Source organism: Zonotrichia leucophrys, chromosome 28 (assembly GCF_028769735.1).
Source record: "Zonotrichia leucophrys gambelii isolate GWCS_2022_RI chromosome 28, RI_Zleu_2.0, whole genome shotgun sequence".
Lineage (NCBI taxonomy): Eukaryota > Metazoa > Chordata > Aves > Passeriformes > Passerellidae > Zonotrichia > Zonotrichia leucophrys.
Genome location: NC_088197.1, coordinates 3,499,562 through 3,523,888, shown reverse-complemented (window position 1 = coordinate 3,523,888; position 24,327 = coordinate 3,499,562). Strand labels below are relative to the sequence as shown.

General features: G+C 61.2%; 1 protein-coding gene across 2 annotated transcripts; it reads right to left on the bottom strand.

Annotated features, from left to right (window-relative positions):
- Positions 1–309: 309 nt before the first annotated feature.
- Positions 310–24,242, bottom strand: ARID3A (AT-rich interaction domain 3A). 2 transcript variants are annotated; one of them, XM_064734477.1, is made up of 9 exons: positions 24,123–24,242; positions 21,006–21,878; positions 20,211–20,526; positions 6,023–6,095; positions 4,835–5,018; positions 4,319–4,566; positions 3,446–3,742; positions 3,281–3,367; positions 310–3,190 (listed from the first exon to the last, which is right to left on the bottom strand). In XM_064734477.1, exons 2-9 carry the CDS (start codon positions 21,398–21,400, stop codon positions 2,988–2,990), a joined length of 1,803 nt encoding a protein of 600 aa, XP_064590547.1. In that variant the 5' UTR covers positions 21,401–21,878; positions 24,123–24,242; the 3' UTR covers positions 310–2,987. The 2 variants fall into 2 exon arrangements, with proteins under 2 accessions (XP_064590547.1, XP_064590546.1); XM_064734476.1 differs by having other exon boundaries at positions 3,281–3,742.
- Between the last annotated feature and the right edge of the window lie 85 nt (positions 24,243–24,327).

Below are 24,327 nucleotides of genomic sequence, written 5' to 3'. Positions count from 1 at the left end.
ATAGGGACCCCATGGACACCCCACAATCCTATAGGCACCCCACAGCTTCATGCAAACCCCATGAGCACCCCACAAAACTAAGGATGCCCCGGATACCTCCCAACCCTATGGATGCCCCACAATCCTACAAGCACCCCACAGCCCTATGGGGAACCCATGCACACATCTCATAATCCTGTCATCACCCCATAAATCCATTGATACCCCACAATCCCACAGGGATACCCCAAATCCATAAGGAAATCCTATGGGCACCTCTAAGGCAAGAAACCCCAAACAACACAATTTTTTTTTTTTTTTTAATATTTCTTCACTTTACAGGGTTACAATTGTCTTAAATATTCTGACGTTTAAATACAATCTGTATAATAATGTTATTATAAAATGTAAACTTTCAGTGTTTTTTAAGTTTATTTTCTCTTTTTTTTTAAATTTTTTAAATTTTTTTTTTTAATAATAATCAAAAAAGTCTCAATACCTGAATGTTTTGCAAAAACTGAAATCTTTCACCGGGGCCCCGGGTGCGCCCGAGGCCGCCGCGCTCAGAGGTAGAATGTGGTTTATTTTTTTATTCCTTTTTTTTCTTTTTTTTTGTCTTTTGTGGTTTTTTTTTCTTTTCTCATTTTCCTTTTTTACCTGAGTTAAGATATGCAACGCTGGGGGGGGAAGGGGGCAGCTGCAGCTGGGGCTGCTCCTTTAGTTTAATTTTCTTTCCAACCCCCCCCCCCCCAAAAAAAAACTGATTTAGGCTCTTTTTTATTATTTTTAAATCGATATGCAAAAAAAGAAAAATAAAGTGGAAAGTCACCCGCTCTCAAAAACAAAAATAAAGGGAGGGGCAGAGAAAGGAGGGGGGAGGGAAAATAAAAATAAAAAACCCAAAACAACCCAAAACAGTGACTGTACAATGCCAAAAAAAAAAAAAAAAAATCACAAAGAAAATCTAAGCCTGCCCTGGGCATGAAAATTCCCCCTTGGAATTTCTCCTTATGGGGAGCTGGGCTGGACCCCCAACAGCAGCAGGAGCTGGACGGACCCTCCCAGGCCCCCCCAAAAAAGGGTCCACGAAGCCACCAAGACCCCCACCCCAAAAAGAGCCACCAAGGGGATTCCAGCATGGAAAAAAAAAAACCCCAAAACAACAATAAACCAGCTGGAAAAAAAAAAAAAACCCAAATCCCCTGAGATCGCCACTTCCCCGAGTGAAATTAAAAATAAAAAAGGTTGGGGTTGGGGGGCACCTGGGGAAGGGGGGAAAAACCCTGTGCTCCAGGTGGGAACCTGAGAACGGAGATACCGAGGGGGGCGAGGGGGTTTCGGTATCGGCTTGGATTGTGTCTCACGCAGATGTGGGTGAATCATTTTTCTTATTTTTTGTGTGGGAGGGGGAGGAGGGAAATATTTAAAAGAAACTGAGATTGTGGGGTTTAAAATAAATGCTTTGGGTTGTGTGTGCTCCAGAGCGTCCTGCAGCTCCGAGCATCCCCATCCTCTGGATCCTGCTTGGTTTTGGAGGAAATAAGCCCAAAGTGGCTTTAAACAGTAGTTTTATGCAAGGGGAGGAATAAAAATTAGGATTTGGCGGTGGGGGAAGGAGCAGAGCTGGACCCAACCACCGATAAGGAGAGGAGAAAGGAGATTCCAACTTTTTTCCAAGCTCCCATTTTCCCTGATGAAGACTAATATATATCATTTGCATGTTAAAAGATTGATTCTTTTTTTTTTTCTTTTTTTTTTAGAGAATAAAATAGAAGCTATTTACAACAAAACAATCGAAAACAACCTCTTAAAATCCTGCAGAGAGTGGAGTTCCCAAAACAAAGGAGGGAAAAGGATGGAAATGAATAAAATATCTCCCTATTTCCAATTTTTTTTTTTTTTTTTTAGGATTTTTGGTTTTGTTTTGTTTTTTCCTTTAGAATTCCGGGGGGGTTTCGCTAGAGCTCGCGTCGGCAGGCGTCCGTGCGTCTGTCTGGAGGTAACACGAGTTAAAAAATAACAATAATTATAATAATAATAATAATAAATGTACAGTGCAAAGTGTGATGTGAGTGAGGTAAACGGTCCCGGAGCGGCGCAGCCGGACGGCCGGCGGTGGCTCCAGCAAAACCCCCCGGGCTAAAGCTTTTCTGCCTGGAAAAGGAAAATCCAACAACACGAGAACAAGGGCAGGGCCCATTGAGAGACTGAGAAGATCCAGGAGAAACCCTGGCAAGACCTGGGGGAGACCCTTGGTGAGATCCTGGTGGGACCCAGGAGAGATCTCAATGAAACCCTGGTGGGACCCAGGAGAGATCTCAATGAAACCCTGGTGAGACCCCAGTGAAATCCTGCTGAGACCCCAGAGAGACCCTGGCAAGACCTCGAGTGAGACCCTTGGTGAGACCCCAGTGAGACCCAGACAAGATCTCAATGAAACCCCAGGGAGACCCAAATGAGATCTCAATGAAACCCTGGTGAGATCCCAGTGAGACCCCAGTCTCACCCAGGTCTCGGGTGAGACCCTTGGTGAGACCCCAGGTGAGATCTCAATGAAACCCTGGTGAGATCCAGGTGAGATCTCAATGAAACCCTGGTGAGATCCAGGTGAAATCCTGTTGAGACCCTGACAAGACCTCGGGCCAGACCCTTGGTGAGATCCCAGTAAGACCCTGGCAGGACCTCGAGCAAAACCCCAGAGAGACCCTGGCAAGACCTTGAGTGAGACCCTTGGTGAGACCCCGGTGAGGCCCCAGTCTCACCCAGGTCTTGGGTGAGACCCTTGGTGAGATCCCAGTGAGACCCAGGTGAGATCTCAATGAAACCCTGGTGAGATCCTGGTGAAATCCTGGTGAGACCCCAGTGAGACCCTGGCAGGACCTTGAGCAAGATCCTGGTGAGACCCTGGCAAGACCTCGTGTGAGACCCCGGCGAGACCCCAGAAGACCCCGGCGAGCCCCGGTGTGGCGCCGTCCCCCCGCGGGCGCCGGTGCCCGAGGCTGGGGGCGTTAAGGCGAAGAAGCGCTGTTGGAGGTAGAGCTGGGGGGCACGGCCAGGCCGGCCGGGGCGGGGGGCACGCTCCCACCGCCGCTCCCCACCCCGCTGCCGCCGCTGCTCCGGCTGCTGCTGCCGCCGTTGCCTTTGCTGTAGGCAGAGGAGGAGGAGGAGGAAGAGGAGGAGGAAGGGCCGGGCGTCTGGGCGAACAGCACACCTGGGGGAGAGAGGAGAGAGCAGAGCTGAGGCACAGGTGCTGTGAGATGGGTGGAGGGCAGCAGGCACGCGGCACAGGGCAGCCCCTCACCTGTGTACACGATGCCGTTGATCTCCACGGACATGCTGATGCTGTTGGTGCCGTTGCTGCTGGCGGCGGCGGCGTCCGGGCGGTTCTCTGCCGGGGAGAGCCGCGTTACCGAGCCCGCCGGGGCCGGGAGCCGCGCGGGCACGCGGGGCCGGGGCCGGCACTGACCTGGCGAGCGGGTGCCCTGGCTGTTGATGCGGATGCTCATGGGCAGCTGGGCTGTCATGGCCAGGAGGTTCTGCTGCAGCGCCCGCTGCATCAGCCGCTGCTGCTCGTCCGTCACCAGCGCCAGCTTCTTCTCCGGCGGCTCCCCCGACTCCAGCTTCTCCCGCAGCTGCTCCAGCGCCGCGGCCTGGGCGGCCGCTGCCACCTGCACCGCGGCCGCCTGCGCCGCCACCACCGGGTGCCCGGCCAGGGACACCGGGAGCCGGCTGGGCATGGAGATGGGGATGGGAGAGTCCTCCTCTGCCGGGGGAGCGGGTGTCAGGGGTGGGGGCACAGGCGGTGCCACCACCCCGGGGTGTCAGCAGTTTGGTGGCCTGCTGTCCCTCCAAAAGGTCAGAGATGGGTGGTTGGAATCAGGGTCCCCAGGGTGTTAACAGCTTGGTGCCCAACGGTCAGAGATGGGTGGTTGGAATCAGGGTCCCCAGGGTGTCAACAGTTTGGTGCCCAAAGGTCAGAGATGGGTGATTGGAATCAGGGTGTCAACAGTTTGGTGCCCTAAGGTCAGAGATGGGTGATTGGAATCAGGGTCCCCAGGGTGTTAACAGTTTGGTACCCAAAGGTCAGAGATGGGTGATTGGAATCAGGGTCCCCAGGGTGTCAACAGTTTGGTGCCCTGCTGTGCCTCCAAAACTCAGAGATGGGTGATTGGAATCCGGGCCCTCAGGCTGAGCCCTGGAGCCCAAGGAGGGGAGAGCAGCATCACCCCCCTGCCCGCTTCCCCCAGCTCTCCCCGTTATTATTACATCTCCAGGGCTTAGCAGGGGGCTCAGCTTGCAATCACACCCTGGAGCAGGCACACCCCAGAACAACCATTACCTTTCTTGATCTTCTGGCCAGGCGTGATGGCGCCGCCGTTGGTGGCAGACGCCAGCCCCAGCGCTGGCACTGGCAGCTTGGGCGAGGAGAGCAGGCCGTGGGTGCCACCGGGTGAGTAGGCAAAGAGGGAGCCCCCGAAGCCCTGCCGCCGGCCCTCCCGCCGGTTGCTGTCGATGGCCGCCTGCAGCTCGTTGGGGTTGCTCAGCCCACGCTTCTCACACTCGTAGGGGTACAGGTACTTCATGTACCTGCGGCCAGACGGGACACGGGAGGGATGGTGAGGGTGACACAGTGGCTGGGCACCCCTCCCTGTGTGCCAACCCCATTGTTCTTTCCCTACCGCTCACACACAGGGCTGTGCTGAGCAAGAGGGACCCCCAAGGACTCCCCATGTGCCACCCCCATTGCTCCATCCCCACTGCTCACACACAGGGCTGTGCTGAGAGCCTCCATCCCCTGCACAGGGCAGGGGGACCCCCAAGGACTCTCCCCACTCCCCTCCGAGCCCCCTCTCACTGGGTGCGCAGGGTGAAGGCCGCGCTGGTGATGGAGGTGGGCAGGCTCAGCCCCTTGGTGATCTCCCTCCACAGCTTCTTGTTGATGACCTCCACCAGCCCCCCCTTCTCGGTCACCAGCGTGTACAGCATGTACAGGTCCAGCACCTGCTTGGCCATGATGGGGATCCTGTTCACGGGGGTCCCTGGGGAGCGGCGGGAGGAGAGAGCTGCTCTGGGGTGCTGCTTTCTTACCCAGAGTGGGGGCGCAGCTGCTGAGACCCCCACGGGGCAGTGGAGGGGCTGGGGGGGCTCATGCTGCTCCCTCCCCTTCCACTGTCCCCTTCTTTTCCCCCCCAGGCCCTCCCCTGAGATTAGCCCCGAAAACAAAGGAAACAGAAACTCGCAGTTTGCAGCCACAGCCCCGCTGCCGTGGCTGAGCCGGTTCCTCGGGCTGAGCCAGTACCCAGCAACACAAGTTATTTATAACGGGGGGGTGGCACAATCTGGCTCTGAGGGTCTCCTATGAGCTGGAGGGGCTCATCCCTCCAGCTTGAGGAGGGGGCTGGCATCCCTTATTGGGGTCCCCACCCTCCCAGCCCTGCAGTGGGGGACCCCAATGGATACAGGTGTGGTGATTCCAGGGGATGGAGATTGGGGGACCCCAGGGGACACAGCCAGGGGATGGGACAGAGCCAGGGGGCCCCAGCCAGCAGCCGCAGCCCCCCTGCACAGGCACACGTGCCTTCCCAGCGCTGTCTGACAAAGGGCCAGAGCCAGCCCTGTGTCAGCACTTCCAGCGCTGTTTTCCACGCAGGAACCAGACCCTCGAGCAGGATTCAGCCCTTCCCACCCCGGCCCCCTAGCCATGGCCTCTCCCCGGGCACAGAGAGGGGCTGCAATAACGCAGGCAATGGGCAGAGGGGGCACACAGCCAGGGGCTGCAGGTCTGGGTGTGAAGGGAGGGGGACAAGGAGGGGCTGCAGGCTCTGGATCCAGCCCAGCAGGTTTGACCCCGCTGTGCTGGAGGGGTTAAAGATTAACCAGCAGCTCAGCCGGAGCCGTGACCTCAGGGCACTAATGAGGGGCAAGGAAATGAGCCCCTGGCCTTGGGGGGGGGGACGTGGGGGGTGCAAGGTGGGTGTGGAGGAGCAGGGTGGGCACAGAGTGGGCAGGGGGGCACAGCGTGGGTGTGCAGCTGGGTACTCACCACGCTTCTGCATGAAGCTGAAGAGGTCATCCAGGAACTCCTTCCTCCTGGGGTCGCCATCCAGCTCGTAGAGCTGCATAAAGAAGAGAGAGATGCTCAGAAACCCCCTTAACCCATGTGTCCCCCCAACCTGAGACCCCTTGGCTTCCTCTGCAGCAGCCTCAAAGGACACCAAATGGTTTGAGGGTCCCTGTAGAGGTCCAGGGGGTTCCTGCAGAGGTCCAGGGGGTTCCTGCAGCTTGGGCTGACCTTGCCAGCCCTGGTTGTAGCTCAGCTCCGGGATCACGGCTGGAGTGGCTCCCAGGCTGCCAACACCGTGCTCAGCCCCAGCTCCTCCCAGGAACGCTGACCCCTGTTATTTTTAACCTCCACAGCCTGCACAGCACAGCAACTCTTCAGCGTGGTCCCTCCACGCTTGGGGTGCCACAGAGAGAGAGCCATGGCCAGGAGGAGCCAGTGTGCCTCACCATGAACCTGTGTGTGCCACCACCCTGCAGGGACACGTCCTGCACTGGGGGAAGGCAGAGCTGGGCCAGGCTCTGACACGCTGCTGCACCACCTCCATCACCGGCTCTGCTTGGGGCATCTCCATGTGGGACCCCCCACCCCGGCACATTCCTGCCCTGATTTATGGCTTTTATGGCTCAGCACCGGCCGGTTGGAGCGCCCGGCACGCCGCAGGCACACACCACACCACGCCAGGCAGCCTCTCCCCAAGCCCAGCGCTGTTCCTGCCTGCAGGCTGGTGGATAATCCCCCCTCCCAACCCTCCCAAACCCGGGCAGGGTGCTGGAGCAACGGCTGTGGGGGCAGGCGTTGCCCAGACACCACCACAGCTCTGCTTTTCTCCATGACAGCTCTGAGCAACTGCCAGGGGGGCCGGGAGGGGGCTATAAATAAATAAATACCCCCCCAAAATAAGCCAGGCACGCACTGCAGGTCACCCGTGTGCCCACTCCCTCCATGGCATCAGGAGCATGGGCAGGTGGATGGGTGGGCATGGTCCTGCCTTGAGCCCCCTCCTCCTGCAGCCCCGCGGGGAGGATCCGGATCCTGCAGGGCCGGACTCGCCCGCCGGCGCCGATCAAAGGGATCAATGGGGCCGCATGATAAGCGGGGCCATAAACCCCCCCAGTTCCCCTGGGAAACTCGGCAGGCTCGACCAGACCCTTGCACAGCCCCAGGGCAAGGGCAGGAGCCACCAGCACCACCGGCAGAGACCCCCAAAACCCCCTCAAAGACCCTCCAAGCAAGGGGTCTGGTGTGGGAGTGTTGTGGTGGGAATGAGCCATGGCACAGCAGCAGTGCTGTGATTTTTGGGGCTGAGCTGCTTGTGCCAGCTGAGGGATGTTGGGCTGGTGCCAATCCAGCCTCCCCCGTTTCCTTGAGCAGCTCCAAGAGCCACACACAGAGAAAGGAAAGGGCTTCCCCAGCGCCCGATCCCATCCTGGGGAAGCACCGAACACTCTGGTTCATCCAAGACCCTCGGGGTCATGATCCACCCCCCTCCTGGACTCAGTCCCGAGGGGAATGGACGCGTTTAAGAGGATGAAAGAAAATTAACCGTCAGCTGAGGAGAGCGTGGCCGGCCAGGACAGGGGGATTAGTGGCTGCGGCAGGCGGCTGCCCCGAGTGCGAGCCCCGGTGGTCCCACGCCAAACTCAGCTGATTGCAGCCACTCACCCCCCTGCCCAACTGTGATAAAGCCATGGGGGTGCCCAGGGATGGTGGGTAGAGGGATCCCTGTTCTTGCCCTGCCGGCACACCCGCCACGGCTGCCGGGCAGAGGATGTTGCACAAGCTGCTGCTGACGGTTACGGTGCCAAGCAGAGAAACAGGCTCCCCTTGGGACCCCCCAAACCCTGGTTTACCTCTGTCACTGCCAACAGAACCAACTGCCAGTGACGGGCACCTGCCCAAGGTGCTCATCTGGCAGCACTGTGGGGCGAGGACATGCCCAGCCATGGCTGGGACGTGCCTGGTGTGCACTGTGGTGTGTGACAGGGTGCGTTTGCCAAGCCCTGGTGTGCACTGTGGTGTGTGACAGGGCGCGTTTGCCAAGCCCTGGTGTGCACTGTGGTGTGTGACAGGGCGCGTTTGCCAAGCCCTGGTGTGCACTGTGGTGTGTGACAGGGTGCGTTTGCCAGGCTGCCCCTGTCCTCCCTTACCAGCCCTGTTCCCCCTCGACCCCCAGCACAGGCAGGACACGGAAGGGGACACACAGAGACAAGTGACTCCCAGCTGCCCCTCGCAGGATTTCCTTGCATTGACGCCATCCGCAGCCAACGGCACAGCAGCCCCGAGAGCCCCAACGGCAGCGCAGGACAGCTGGGACAGCGGGGCTCGGAATGCAAATTGGGGAACAGAAACGTTCTGCTTTTGGCAGCATGCGAAACCCAGCGCAGCTGAGCTTGGCACGGGCCGGCGCTGCTGCACCGAAATCAGCAGGTGCTGAGTCTTGTGTGCCTGCTTGGTGCTGCTCCCTGCCCCGTGCCCGTGCCCTGCTTCCTGCTCTCAGCCCTGGTTTGTGCCCAGCTCAAGGCCAGCTCCTCGCAGGAGCACGCGGCGTCGCGGTGCTCGGTGCAAAGGTACCGGCGTGCAGGCAAGGCCGCCCGCTGCCGCTGAGTCAATACATTTATGTTTCGTAATTAGGGAGCTGGAAACGACTTAATCCAGAACGCAGCTGCCCCAGGAATATCCTCTTACCGTGGGGTCCCCACGGCAGGGTGTGGTGGCAGGGGACACTGTGGTACAGCCATCCCAGCCTGGCTTGGGGGGAGCAGGAGATGCTCCCCACAACCCTGAGAGTCCCCTGGGCTGGGAGATGTGACTCCACGCACCCAGTGCTGACCACTCCAGGGTGAATGCTCGATGCCAGCAGCATGGGGTGGCTCTGGCCACAGTGTCCATCCCACCTGGCCGCAGCACAGCCCCTCGGCCCCCGGCCGGCTGAGGACACGGAGCCAGATGGCCGTTGCCAGCAGATCCATAATTAAGTGGAGGAGGAATTAGGCAGGCGGTGGGCGGGTGGCCCTGACCCCGGCCCCAGCACCCCCGGCAGGATGCCGGCCCGGCGTTTGGTGTGGATGACCGGATTAATGTTTCAAACCAGATTACAGGAAAATCCCAACCCCGCTGGCTTTCAAAGGGCAGGCGGGAGGAGGCGGCCCCATGGCAATGCCAGGAATGCGGGAGAGCCCTCGGCTCGGGCCGGGGATGGGGGGTCCGAACCCTCCCCAACCCCCCGAGCAGGAGGGGAAGCATCATTTCACAAGGCTCATGTTGGTGCCAGGCAAATCCTCCCTTCGGCAGGACTCCCTTGTCTGCCCCATGAGATGTCATGGAGGAGTCCGTGTCCCTGCATCCCACGTCCAAGTTAAAAACATAAAAACGCCTCCCCTTCCCCCCCCCTTGCTCGGTTCCGGGTTTTCAGGCCTCGGGGATTAATTTTCAAGTTTCTTTTCCATTGCCAGGAAGTGGCAACACTCTCGGTTTTCCTCCTTCTCTCCAAAACCGGTTTGAGACGTGCACACCGTGACGTGAGCCGGGACTGGGGACAAGACCCAAGGGCCACTGCAGCAGGGATGGGGGCTGGTGGCAACCTCCACCTTCCAGGGGTTAAACTCCCCCAAATTCCTGTATTTAAGGAAAAAACACAACGCAGGCAGTGGCGGGGAAAGCTCGGCAGGTAGCAGGAGCAGCAGTGACAGGATTGAGGGGTTACTCCTCTCCTTTTCTTCCTTTCCTTCCTTCCTCTGGCAGCCCCCGGGGATGCATCCCTTTGTCCCGCGGACAGCGAGGGGCCACGCTGGGCTGGGGAAGAGCCTGCTCACACTAACGAGTTCTTTAACCAAGAATAAACACATTTATGGCGCGTTTCCCGTCCCACTCCCAGCCCCTACACAGCCCCCGGCCTCTGGCACGCCGGGACCCGCAGTGGGGTCGGAGAGGGCACTTATTCAGAATAAGAAAGTCGTTTGTAAAAACCAGAGCCAAGGATTGACGCGGGGCGTTTCGGAGGCGCTGGGGATGTGATTTCCTGTAAGGCAATGGCTGAGTCAGGGCTGGGGGTACCCGAGGCAGCAGCTCCTCTCTCCAGGCACAGGGTGCAGGGTTTGCTGGGGTAAATCCCTCCCGGTGAAGGGCAAAGGGAGCAGTCCAGCCCCGGAGCAGATTCCTACGCAGATAAAGCGCTCGGCTTAGGTACAGGTCACCCCTGGCTGTCCCCATCCCTAATCCCCTGCGAGCCCCCCGGGGCACAACCCGCCGTGGGAAGGGGCTGCTGGGGGTAGGGAGGTGTGTGTGCCCCTTCCCCAAAAATGTCCCAACACTTTGCTGGTGGGGGATGTGCTGGCTGGAGCCTCGCCCACATGGCCAGAGCTGGCGGTGACTCCACTGACCGGCCCGGCGGGATTCCTGCTGCTGGAGCATGGCCGGGCTGGGCTGGGCTGGGCTGGGGGGCCGCTTCCGCGGGGGCAGCTGGGCAGGGGGCCCGGGAGCTTCCCGTCGGCACCATTGTTCACACCGGTTCCCAGCATTGTCCCCTCTTCAGGGGACACGGCCCCAGCGCAGGTGCCTCTTTGCACCAGCGCCTCCTCCTCGGGCTGGACCTGGTGGTGGGCACAGCATCCATCGGTGACAAAGCCAATCCTGATCCATGGGCAAGGCAGTCTGGGGGTCCCCTGAGACCACCCAGTGCCCACCTCCTCGCCACACAGGAGCCATGTGGGTGACCCTGGGGGTACACGGCGGGCGGTGTCACGGCACGGCGGGTGTCAGGGCTCGGCGGGTGTCCCCGAGCGGCGCAGGGGACGCTGAATGGGCGAATTAGTCACCGTTTAACCCCGCTGACCCCCCATTGTCCGTGCGCTGTCGGCCGCCCTCCCCAGCATGGCCGTGCCGCTGTGCCCAGCCAGCCGGCAGCTCCCGGGATCCCGAGATCTGTGTCTGTGAGACACCGGGCTGACACCGGCTCCCGGGATGCCTGTGCCGCTGCTGTTTGCTCCCAGGATCCCTGCCCCTGATCCCTCCTGAGCTGAAACCAGCTCCTGGGATGGCTGTGCTGCTGCTGTTTGCTCCCAGGATCCCTGCCCCTGATCCCTCCTGAGCTGAAACCAGCTCCTGGGATGGCTGTGCTGCTGCTGTTTGCTCCCAGGATCCCTGTCCCTGATCCCTCCTGGCTGACACCAGCTCTCGGGACAGCTGTGCCATCACTGTTTGCTCCCAGCATCCCAGGATCTGTGTCCATGAGACACCAGATCTGATACCGGCTCCTGGGATGGCTGTGCTGCTGCTATTCACTCCCAGCATCCCAGGATTCGTGTCCCTGCCATGGGCCAGGCTGACACTGGCTTTCAGGATGGCTGTGCCACTGCTGTTTGCTCCCAGCATCCCAGTATCCCTGATCCCCCCTGGCTGACACTGGCTCTCGGGACAGTGTGCCACCGCTGTTTGCTCCCAGTATCCCGGGATCCGTGTCCCTGCCATGGGCCAGGCTGACACCAGCTCCTGGGACAGCTGTGATGCCACTGTTTGCTCCCAGCACCCCAGGATCCGTGTCCATGAGACACCAGATCTGACACCAGCTCTCAGGATGGTTGTGCCGCTGCTGTTTGCTCCCAGCATCCTGGGATCCATGTCCGTGATCCCCTAGGGCTGACACAGCTCTCAGAACGCCTGTGCCACTGCTGTGTGCTCCCAGGACCTGTGTCCCTGATCCCCCTGGGCTGACACTGGCTCCCTGTGCCACTGCTGTTTGCTCCCTTGCCGCAGAGGAGGAAGCGATTCCTGCTGCCGCGGCGTTTCCAGCGGCACTTTGCTGCTCGGCCGGCAGCGAGCCAGGCTCTGGCTGGAATCAAAACTGGTTCCGTGTCTGAGTGAGGACGTGTGGCACAGCCTGGTGAGGGGTCAGGGATAACTGGGGCGCTGGGGCTGTTCCCTGGGCTGGCTGGCTGGATGGGAGCCAGCCCGGCAGCTCTCCCGGCCCTTGCTGTGTGCGTGCTGGTGCATGCCCTTGACACATGCTTGCTATCACACCGGACCTTGTACAAATATTAATCCAGCCGAGTCAGGCGCTGTTGAGAAAGCTCGTCCGAGGAAGGACAGACACCAGGCTGGCTCCTGCCACCAGGGAAGGCAGCTGAGAATGAGCTATGCAATGCTAAGCTGGGGAAATGTGGCCAGAGCAGCCAAGTCAAACTCTTGGGGCACCTGGTGAGCCCCCAGCTCGGGCTGTCCCTCCTGTGTGACTCCAAAGATGAAGCTCCTGAGGGTTGGAGGGCCAAGACCCTCATTGAGGACCTGACCCGGGTGAGGTGGCAGCAGCAGCAGCAGCGAGGCCTGGAAGCCAAGACAGGGGTTTAAATTCCACCATATGTAAATGATCGTCTTAGAAGGGGATCGCGGTAAGCCCCGGCAGATGAGTCACCGGGGCTTCCACCGCCCGCTGGGATTTGGCTAATTGCAAATCTGTTCCTGAAATGCGAGGTCCTGCACCTCTGCCCTCCGTCAGCACCACCGAGGGGGTCCCTGGGGTCCCGTGGGCAGGGCCAGGGTGCACAGAATGCCTGGGAACGCCACGGCAGAGCCGCTGGAGGAGCTGGAAGGGGTCCAGCAGCCACAGATGGGGTTGACAGGAGCCAGCTGTGGGCTGTCAGCCCCGGGAACCATCACTGCTGAGCTGCTCTAGCAGCGCTGAAACCTCACAGTTTCCTCACGCTGAGAGGAGGAGGTGGTGGTGGGCACTGTGATGGCACCACAGTGACAGACGCCATCCCACTGTGGCACCTGAGCGGGTGGCAGTGTGAGACAGCATGTCCCAGGCGCTGGAATCTCCAAAATCAGGCACTGGTGCCCAAGTTGGAGGCTCCACAGGGGAAACAGAGGCAGGAGGTGAAGCCATTTGCTGCAGGGGTTTAGGGCTGGTACCTGCCTGGGTGCTCCCAGTGCCACCTGAACCAGGGTAAGACCCCGAGCCAGCTGCTGTGGGGGGACAGGGAAGCCACTGCTGCCACAGCAGTGACACAGCCCAGCCTGTGGGACACACAGGGAGCAGGGGACTCTCCTCAGGGGTGAGCCCTGTCCTGCAGCAGCCCCAGTGCAGGGTGGATTATCCCAGAGTGGAACCCAGGCACGGGCAGATTAAGGGTCAGGGAGCGGGTCAGGAGCTGGGCCAGGAGCTGCACCCTGAGCTCTCAGTCTGGCTGCCCCAGGGGCTCTGAGCAGGGCCCCCCAGCCCCAAACACCCCCTGCCCTGGCCCCCCTGATTGCAGCATGTCCGGCTGGGCCCTGCGACCAGCTGCCATTTCTCCTGCGGTTTGGGCCAGAAATAGGGTGATGGAGCAACCCTGCCCTTGCCCAACGCTGCAGTGGGGGCGGGGGGCTCTGCTGACAAAGGCCCTGCTCCCTGCACTGCTCTTTTCTTTTTTTTTTTTTTTTTTCCTCTCTCTTTTAAATAAACCCTGTTAGTTCAGCTGTGCCGAGAGGGGAGGCGGCCGCCACCTCCGCAACCCTTGAGTCAGCCCGGGGGGCTGGGGCGTGGAGGGAACAGGGCTCTGGGAGGGCCAGGATGGGGGAAATGAGGGCCAGGGGTGGGGGAAATGCATTTCCCCCATGCTTTAATCCCCCCCAGCTCTGCAGGGATTAAAGCATGGGGGAAATGCAGCTTTGGGGGGACACAAGCAGTGGGGAACCAGCCCAGCTCTCAGGACAAGGGGTGATGGGGGTATGGTCTAGCTGGGTGAGCACCTGGAGCAGAAAGGATGTCCCCTTGTCCCTCAAACTCATTAATCATCCTGGGTCTTGTTTGGAGAGATGGCCTGACAGTGCTGGGATGCTGGGAGCAGCACCTGTGAGCACCCAGGCATTTGGCTGGGGGAGGCTCTGGGAGGGCCAGGGGTGGGGGAAATGCATTTCCCCCATGCCTTAACCACCCCCCAGCTCTGGGAGAGTTAAAGCATGGGGGAAATGCAGCTTTGCGGGGACACAAGCAGCGGGGAGCCAGCCCAGCTCCCAAGACAAGAGATGATGGTGGCACGGTCTAGAGGGGTGAAGGCACTGGCTGAGCAGAAAGGATGTGTCCCCCCTGTCCCTCAAGCTCATTAATCATCCTGGAGAAACGTCCTGAGCAGTGCTGGGATGCCGGGAGCAGCACCTGTGAGCACCCAGGCGTCTGGCTGGGGGAGGCACTCGGCGGCTAAGCCGCTCTCGCCGAGAGAAGTCCCTGACCTCTGGCCAGGGATCTGGTGGGATTACAGCCCCGGGAATGCTCCCTGAGCTCTATGAGCCAATTACTGTGCCGGATCCCCCGGCTGGGAGCACCTCTTGGGGCAGTGCTGCAGGGTGAGAGGGGCTCAGTGTGGGGTGAGCAGACCTTATCTTGGGAGGGTGTTGGGGAAGATGAAACAGGAAAGCCTTATAAATATGATTGTCTGGCAAAAGATTTTGAGAATATAGAAATTAGAAGCGAGATTGAAATGAAAGCAAGTTTTGAGATCCTTTAGTTACTGAACAATGGGAAAACAACGGTGTGGCTGACTGAAGGTAATCTCCTTTTGATGGAACAAGACCCTCTGCTTGCAGACAGGTCCAAGGGTCCAAGCAGACCCTGCTAGTTTGGCAGAAGGGGCCCAAAGAGGAGTTTTTAAGGTTTAAAATGTAACACAGTATGGTAATGTAGTGATTCCTATAGGTTCTATGGAAACACTACAGGATTTGTGTCTTGTACTACATTGGTTAGTGAGAATCAGAATATTCAACACAGAAGATGATTTATTGTATTGTAACAGGAACTTCACACTTTTACCTCTTGTCTCTTGCTTCTTGCTTTTTAGTCTCTTACCCCTTTTATGCTTTTACTCTCTGTCGCTCTCTTCTCTCAGGCCTGCTCTGAGCTGTGGCTGCAGCTCCCACCAGGGCCCTGCACCCAGGCCCTTTGCAATAAACCCCAAGTTCCACGACCAGAAGAAGATTTATTGTGTTGTAACAGGAACCTTGTCCTTTTTTACTCTCTCTTTACCCTTCCTCACTCTCTCATCTCTTTACCACGCTCCTGCCTTCTCTCTCTTTACCTCTCTCTCCTCTTGGGCCTGCTCTGAGCTGTGCCTGGCAGCTCCCAGCGGGGCCCTGCACCCAGGCCCTTTGCAATAAACCCCAGAGATCTCTCATCTCTGTCCGTCCCGACTGTCCTACCCCCATCAATCCTAAGGAGGGGTCCACTGCTGACTCCCCCCACTGCCCCCCAACTCCTGTCCTGCTCAGATCCCCTCTTTGCCTGCCTTATCTGCTGCTGGCCTGGCCATGCACTGCAATCGCCTCCCCGGCACAGCAGCACCCTAACCGGGGGCCCCAGGGCACTCCCCCCCTTATCTGGGAGCCAAACTGCCTCAGGGTGGGTGGGTGGGTGGGGGGAAGTGGCCCCCCGGCCCTGTGATGACACTCGGGTCCCCCTTCCCTGCACTGGGGCCCCCTCGCCCTCCCTGGGGGCGGCTCATCCGCTCGGCTGCCTAATGCAATAAAGCTCTAATCAATATTTTAAAGAAAGTAAATGGACCCTCCCGCCCTCGTTAAGAGGCCACGGGGCCCCCTGGCTCAGGCCCCACGCCCCCAGCTGGCTTTGGGCTTTGAAAAGGAGAATAATCCACGAGAGAAAGGGGTTCAGAGGGGATCCCCCACACCTTAAGGAGCTCCTGGGGATTCAGAGGAGGAGATACAGGGCTGTCTGCTGATCCAGACTCTCTGGAAAATCCCAGTTCCAGCAGCCATGTGCTGGTCTGGGCGGAGGGGGGGTCCGGTTTCAGCCACCCCCGCAGCCCTGCCGAGGTCGCCGAGTTGCTTTCGGTTTATTTTTCCCCCAGCAGTGCACTTTGAAACGCTCTATCTCGGGGTGAGCTGCACCAGCCCAGATAAGGGCTGAGGTTTTCGCGCCTGGGTGCCACCGGCACCGCTCAGATGTCCCCAACACAAGAAACCTCTTGCCCCACTAAAGCACCAGCACCCCCCAAAACCCCTCAGCTGGCACAGCCTCCCATTGGCACTGTGGCGACTTCTTAAATCCTTCCTGAAGCAGAAATGGGGGTGTTAAACATCAGCCTGAGGCAGCCACTGCAGGACACCCCAAAAGGGAGCACCCAAAATGGAGAACCCCAGAGGGAGAGAGGCGGCTGCTGCAGCCAGAACGAACACAGGGAGGAGATGAACACAAGGAGAAGATGAACACAGGGAGATGGATTCCTCAAGCTCCTGCAGTGTGGGATGGGGCACTGGCATGCAGGGTGCCCGCGCCTGAGGGAGCACCAGCAGCATGGCAAACCCTAAAAGAGGTAGAGAGGCTGGAAACTCCAGCTCCAGGGGCTGCCACTCCACCAGAGAGGCTCCCACTCCTCCCACTCTCAGTATTAGCAGGGAGCAGTAACAGCAATAATGAAACAGAAAGATCAGAGCAGGGATCTTGGGGGGGCAGCAGCAGCAGAGCCCCCACAGCGCTGGGGCACAGAACTCCGAGCACTTTTAGCCCTTTGCTTGCTGGATTTTTAGCCATTTCCCACGGGGAGCCTCTTCCTACCCAAAAATGCCCCTTTTTCCCCCCTACCCACCCCGAGGAGCCTCGGTGCCCCCGAGTTCCCCGTGTGGCTGGGGGCTCCTTTGTTCTGCAGCGCCCGGGTCAGGCCGGGCTGACCTCTGCCTGAGCAGTAGCCGTCCCTGGGGACGGGGAGGTGCCACGCGCCGGCTCCCTAACCTCCCTCACCTCCATAACTCTTCCTCACGCCCTCCCCTTCCTCCTCCCTTCAGCTGGGCCCCATCCTCCTCCTGCCTGCGGCCCCCCACGGCTGCAAGCCGAGCACCAGTTCACAGGAATCCGTCCCAGATGGGTCAATAAAAACCTGGCGGTGGAGGGAGGATGGGGGCAGCTCCTGGCTGACAGGGTTTGGGTGTGGAGACAAGGATGGGGGTTTCGATGGTGGCATTGCCTGGTGAGGGCTTCTCAAGCACAGAGACCCATGGGCCAAGGATGCCGGCAGCACCAGCACAACCAGAGCTGAATCCAAACTGGATCTGAACTCCCTGCAGGGAGAGCTGGACAGCCAGGGAGTTAAGTTGGTGGCCGGTACTGAGGAGCTCCTTGACAAAAAATAAAAAGCAACCCCAAAAGAGCCCATCCCTCGCAGAGCAGGCAGGCAGAACATTGCTACAGCCACTCACAGCACCACATCCCTGCTGGCTCAACCACACAGGTATCAGAACTCAGCACATCCCTCCGGGTGTCCAGAGTTGCCAAGGACCCCACCGAGGGGCTCAGAGAACCTTGCATGCAGCCCAGAACACCTGGGAATTTGATTTTGACCCCTGAAGCAAGTTGCCAACTCTGTATGAGGATCTGAAAGTCACAGAAGTTTAAATAGTATAATAATAAAATTATCACAGGGTGAAAATGTAGATTTAGGATTTTTGGTATGGGGGTTATGGGGACAAGATGGAAGAACTTGGGCGTGTCTAGCCTTTTTTCTTCTTCTTGTTCTCCATTTTCTGCAGTGATGTTGGCACTCTGGGATTGGTTTAGAGTAGAAGTGCACTGTCTAACATAGGTGATAGGTATTGGGAATTAAGTGTAAATATGTTATATGTAGTTTGTAGTATAAAAGGACAACAGTAGTTGTAGTTTGTAGTATAAAAGTAGTTTGTAGTATAAAAGGAGAGTGCCTGTGGCTGCCCTGCTGAGCAGAAAGTAACATTTTATAGATAAGAATTAATAAACAACCTCAAGACCGAAAAGTGAAGAGTCCAGACTCGTTCTTCAGGCACAGGCCGAAACAAAGACATCCTGCACATCTTGAGGCAGCAATTATCAAACAGCAACCTGAGACATAGGGACCCTGATGCTGGGGTTCCCCCTAAAGTGTCTCCACTAGTGAGGATGGGGTACAGCATCCCCTGCCCCACATGGGGACCCTGCTGCTGGGGTTCCCCCTAAGGCACCTCCATCAGTGGGGATGGATGGGGTACAGCATCCCCTGCCCCACACGGTGACCCTGCTGCTGGGGTTCCCCCTAAGGCGCCTCCACCACAGTAGGGATGGGGTACAGCATCCCCTGCCCCACATGGTGACCCTGCTGCTGGGGTTCCCCTAAGGTGCCTCCATCAGTGGGGATGGATGGGGTACAGCATCCCCTGCCCCACACGGTGACCCTGCTGCTGGGGTTCCCCCTAAGGCGCCTCCACCACAGCGAGGAGCATCGAGGATGGATGGGGTTCGGCATCCCCTGCCCCGCGCTGCCCTCCCTCGCTGTTTACATTCCTGCTGCTCCTTCCCAGCTGGGCTGCTGGGCCGGAGCCCGGCGGCACGGCACGCGCTGGAGCCCGGCCAGGAGGAGCTCCCGGCCAGCGCCGGCTGTGCCTGGCCCCGCTCCAGGGGCCGCGATCCAAGCGCGCTCGCTCGCTCGCTCACACGGGGCTGACGTGCCGGGGAAAGCCTCTCCGGGCCCGGCATCGCCTCCGCTCCTTCTCCGCCCACGGAGGATTTCCAACCCCCTCCGGCTGCTTCCAACATTCAACACCAAGCTGGCTCTTCCCAGGGACCCCAGGAAGGGACGTGGAGGGAGACGGAGCATGGTTTGGGGGGCAAGAAAAGCACTGGGAACACGGCTGGTGTTCCCAAGTGTTGTGGCTGTGATAGGGAACCTGGCAGAGGCCACGGCACTGACACGCTGACGAACAGGAAGATCAGAGTTGTGGTGTTGAAAAGCTTTTTCACAGCTACGAGTTCACGGCCCTGGCCCCTCGCTCGCCGGCGGCAGGAAGCACAAGAGAGGGAAACCACAAGAAGAGCAGGTAGCCTGGGTGCAGCGGCGCGAGGGATGCGCAGGGCAGGAGCATCCTTGCATCCCCACAGCTGGACAGGGGAATCCCTGCAGCTGGACAGGAGCATCCCTCCATCCTTGCAGCTGGACAGGAGCATCCCTGCATCCCCAGAGCAGGACAGGAGCATCCCTGCATCCCCACAGCTGGACAGGAGCATCCCTGCATCCCCACAGCTGGACAGGAGCATCCCTGCATCCCCATAGCTGGACAGGGGAATCCCTGCATCCCTGCAGCTGGACAGGGGCATCCCTCTATCCTTACAGCTGGACAGGGGCATCCCTGCATCCCTACAGCTGGATAGAAGCATCCCTCCATCCCTACAGCTGGGCAGGAGCATCCCTGCATCCCTGCAGCTGGACAGAAGCATCCCTACAGCCAAGCAGGAGCATCCCTCCATCCCTGCAGCTGGACAGAACATCTCTCCATCCCCACAGCCAGGCAGCACCAGGACGATGGCCACTGGTTCCCTCTGCCAGCCCTGTTCTGAGCCTGCCCACATCCACGTGTGCCAGCAGATCCCAGCAGCCCCTTCCCCCATTTGGGATGTGGCAGCCTCCTCAAAGTGAAGGGGCAGAGGTGGTTGCATCCCTCCTGAAAGGCCACCATGCCCTGGCTGCTCCATCTGGGTCCCATCTGCTGCTGCTGGTGCTGCCCCTTCCCCCAAACTCTGATGCATTTAAACACACATCAAAGGTGCCGGGCAGCCCCTGGGGAGCCCTGGCTGCAGCAGTTTTCTTCTGTCAGTGAGAGTGGACTGCAGCCAGCTCTGGTGCTGGGAGAGGAGGAATGTGCTGGCCTCGCTGCCTGGGGAAGGCAAGGAAGGGAACAGCCAGGTGCTTTCTCCCTGGTTTCACTTTTTCATGGCATTTTGGCAGCAGCAGGGGTGCACCTCTGCCCCCCACCAGACCTTGAGTTGGCCTGCCAGGCATCAGCTCTGTAGTGACAGTGATGGGAGACAGACAGGTCTCCATGGAAAATGGCTTAGGGAGAGTGGAAAACCAAGAGATCCATCAGATTTATAAATCTGGGGTGATTTTTTCATAACTTCCAGCAAGAATCCTCCCAGATCCCTGCAGCCAACCCAACTGCACTGCCTGTACCAGAACAACCCAGACACAGAACCCACTCCCAACCAGGGAAGGGGCGAGACCGAGCCCAGCACTAAAACCCCGGAGAAATCCCACGCATTCCTAATGACAACAGCAGCTGGATCCGAGGAGAACACAGCCGGAGGCGGCGCTGCCAGAGGCACCTCCCCACACTCTGAGGACACAGGGGTGAGCAGGAGCAGCGACAGGGACGGCACGGACAGCGCGTCTCGGCGGGCACATACCTGCTTGAACTGCTCCTCGTAGGTCCAGTCGCCGTGGTCAGGGGCTGGTGGCGGGGGCTGAGCGTGGCCCAGGCCGGGGGGCAGCCGCTCCTGCCCCCCTGGCAGCCGTGGGGGCTCCCCCCGGTAGTGCTGGGGCGCTGGGGGCTTGCGGAGCAGCAGGGACCCCGCGCCCGCCCGCACCGCCTCTGTCGAGCTGAGCCCTTCCTCTCCCATGTCTTCTTCTTCCTCGTAGTCTTCCTCTTCCTCCTCCTCCTCTTCTTCCTCTTCCTCCTCACCCAGGTCCTCTTCAAAGTCATCTTCATCCCATTTGCCCTTTCTGGAGCGGGAAGGAGAGGAGAGGTTTGGTCCCACACTGGTTCCTAAAGCTCATCCCTCTCTCCTGCTCATCCCAGCTGTGGGGTTGGGACCACCCACCCAGCACAGCCCATTGGTGGGGGCAGCTCTGTGGGGCACAGCCAGCCCCCCAGCATCCTGGGAGCAGCTCCATCATGGATCTCTCCTCTGCCAGATGGCTCCTGGCCTGGCCCTGCCCTGAGAGGATGCACGGGTGCTGCATAATTTAACACCAGCCTGGGGTCCTCTGTCCCAGCCCCACGTGGCTGCTGGGCAGGGATGGGATGTTGTGCCAACCCAGCATGAGGAATCACCACCACAGAGCCAAACCACTGCTCTGAAATACCCCAATAGCTCTAACCCAAGCCACAGGATCCCCGCAGCCTGCCCAGCCCCACCAGTGCTGTGCCACTTCCCTGCCCCTTCCCCAAACCCACGAGAGAGCCGCCTGAGCACACTCACAGATCCTCCTCCTCTTCAGAGCCCATCTCCTGCTGGTACCCGCCGCCATCTTCCTCCTCCTCTCCGCGCTCCTCCTCTTCCTCCTCCTCGGAGGCCTGGCTCTCATCCGACAGCCCCGGGCTGGGCGAGTGGCTGAGGCCGGCGGCGGCCGCCCGCATGGCAGCCAGGGCGGCCATCTGTGCCCGCTGCATGTGCGCGCTCTCGGGCTCCGCTCCCTCCTCCGAGGGCGCTGCCGCCTCCTGCCCACGGCCCCGGGGCTGCCCCGGGGGCTGCGAGGGCTGCGCTGGAGGGGACGTGCAGCGTGCTGGCGGCTGCTGCTGCTGCTCCTGCAGCGCCTGCTGCAGCCGCGCGCGCTGCTGCCGCTGCAGGTTCTCCATCACCGCCTGCAGCTTCATGGCTCTGCCGGCGGGCGGGGGGTCCCCGGGGGGCCGGGGGGCGATGCACCCGGGGGGCAGTGCCCGGGGGGCAGCGCCCGGCAGGCTGCCGCGCTCCAGCGGGGCTGGGGGCCAAAGCTGGGCAGTGCCACGGGCAGGCAGCCCTGGAGGGGGCTGCCGGGGGGTGAGGGCAGTGCCGTCGGGGTTGACACCGGGTTAGGAAGGAAGGATGTGGCCCCCTTGATCCCTCTCAGGCTTGGTCCGATGTCTCCTTGGCGTAAGGGCTACGGTGCGTTGCAGGTTTGGCGCTGCCCGTTGGGATTGGGGTGCTGCTTGTCCCAGGCAGGCTCCAAAACTCGTCCTCGGGCTCAGCAGGCAGCAGCTGGAGCACGGCACATCGCCCTTTCCCTCGCAGAGCTGGCACTTTCAGGGTCCCCTGCTCGCAGCCGGTGTCCCTAATCCTCAGCTGGGTCAGTGTCCGGCAGGCGTCGGCGCAAACCTGTGGGACAAGTAGAGCAGAGGGTCAGCGGAGCTGTGGGCAGGAGCTGGCGAGCAGGAAGGAGTTAAAGACAGCGCAGGAGCCTCATTAATCTCGAGCTAATGAGATAGGGCGGCCGGGCCTGCTGCTGGAGGGGGAAGGGGCCTGCCGGACCCGATAGCCCTGCCCGGCCCTGCAGGCAGCGGATACCGGCGGACCCACGCCCGCTGATAACAACAGGCCCTGCTGGGGAGGGACATCCACCGGGTCCCCCACAGGGGACAAGGCACATCCCTGGCTGGGGATCCCACATCGTGGTGGGGCGTGGGCAGCACTGGGGGCTGCGCTGCACACTGGAGGGGCCCCAAAGCACCCCGGGGCAGATCCCAGGGGATGGACAGGCAGAGCTTTGAAACCCTGGCAAACAGGCTCAGCCAACCAGCCCCAGAGCCCCCTTACTCCCCTTCCCTGGGGGGCCTCCAAGGCAACACGAGCCTGCAAGCAGCTCATCTGTGCTTTGCCCCACTGGAAAACACCGGGGGGATTTCAGCTCGAGCCTGCAGAACCCCAACACCCTGGTTTGGGTCCCTTCTAGCACTGAGCTCTCAAGCCCTGGTGTGGCCGGCAGCCCCCGGTGTGACCGGCAGCTCCCAGCCATGACCTCGCCTGACTGACGGCAGGGAAGGAGCTCGGCAGGGAAGGAGCTCACCGGAGCACCGCGGTTGTACCGGCTACGGTCTTTGCCCGTTTCAGCTGCCACGGCAGAACCCTCACGGGGCCAGACCGTGGGGCCGCGGGGCCAGAACAACCAGCAGCTACGCTGCGATCCCGCGCATTCTGGAAAGAGGAACCCGCTGCCAGTGTGGGCTGCGGGGCCGCGGCCGGGCGGGCGGGCGGGAGCCGCTTCCCCCACGCCTCGCCGCGGCTGCATCCGCTCCCGGCCCGGCTCACGCCATGCACGGACACGTCGCCACCGTCACGGCAAGCTCGGCAGCCACCGCCTCCATGGGGAGCCAGCAGAGGCGCGGCACAAGCCGGCCAGCAGTGGCCGTGCCTCAGTTTCCCCTCTAACCAGCGCTCACGGAGGGGAGATCGCGGCACGGGCGCTCCCGCACCGCAGCCGCCGCTCACCGGCCGCGCACCGCACCTCAACCCCGTCCCCAGCTCCATCCACCAGCGAACCGGAGCCGGACCGAGCCGGGCACGTGCTCCCGGCTCCCCGGGTGACACGGTGCCAGCACCGGGCGCGGAGCCGCCTCCCCCAGCACCGCGGAGCCACGCTGCCGCTTCTCCACAGGGAAACCCGAGTGGCGCGGCCACAGCCGGGGCTCCGTGGCACCCCGGTGACCTTGAGCCGTGCCCCTTTGTCCCTCCGGGGCCACGGGGGCCGGTGCGTTCCACGCCGTGGGGCGGTGACCGGGGGGTCCCGCGAGGGATTCGAGGCGGCGGCGGCGTCACCCGCGTCCCCGGGGCAGGTGCTCGGCAGCGACAGCGGCTAAAAATAGGCAGCGGGGGTGTGACGGAAGGGCCTTTGTGCCACCGACACCGGGGCTGGGCTGGCCGCCGCCGGACACCCCCCGGGCGGGCTCACGGCGTTGCCGGGAAGGGCTCCGGGGGTGTCGCGGAGGCTGAGTGAGGAAGAGGAGGAGAAGGACAGGGTGGGTGCCCGGTGGGTGCCGTCCCCGGGGAGCCCAGGAGAACAGGAGTCCCATCCCCAAAACTGAGCCCGGCCCCGCTCCCGGCGGCACGTGGCACCGGCGGCGCCCAGCAGGACCGGGCACGGAGGCGGCGGGGCCCCAATGGGCCCTGGTCCCGCGAATGAACGGGGGGAAACGGCCGCCCCCGACGCGGAGAGGCGAGCCTGGGTCGGCCTGGCCTGGCCCCTCCGCCGTCCGGACCCCGGGACACCGCGGGGCTGGGGGGGGGCACAGGGCGGGGCCACGGGGCTCTGCCCGGCCCGGACAGCAGCGCCCGGCGAGAACGGAGAGTCAAGGCCGGGACCGACCGCGGGGGAGGAACCCCAGCCCCGCGTGGGGGAGGCGGCCGGTAACCGGCCGCGGGGGGAGGGGGGCGCCGCGCTCCCGCCCAGCACCGGCAGCGGAGGGCTCAGCCCACCTCGGAGAGGCGGCCGGTCTTGAGCTCCGTTCCCCGGCCCCGGTCCCGCCCAGCCCCCGACTCCCGGTCCCGGCTACGGCCGCGGCGGAGCTCCCGTTCTGGGTGCCGATCCCATCGGCGGGAGCGGTGCGGCGGCTCGTCCCCCCTTACCCGGTGCAGGCCGTGCGCCGCGAAGCCGCATAGCAGCCGCGGCCGCCCGGGGTCGGGCTCGGCGGGGCCGGTGCGCGCGGGGCCCGCGGCGCTGCTCTCCCCGCGGGCGGGCGGGCGGCGGGCGGGCGGCGGGACCTGGCCCCGCCCCGCGCTGCCCCGCCCCGCGCCGCCATTGGCCCGCCGCGCCAGGAGCGCCCCGCCCCTC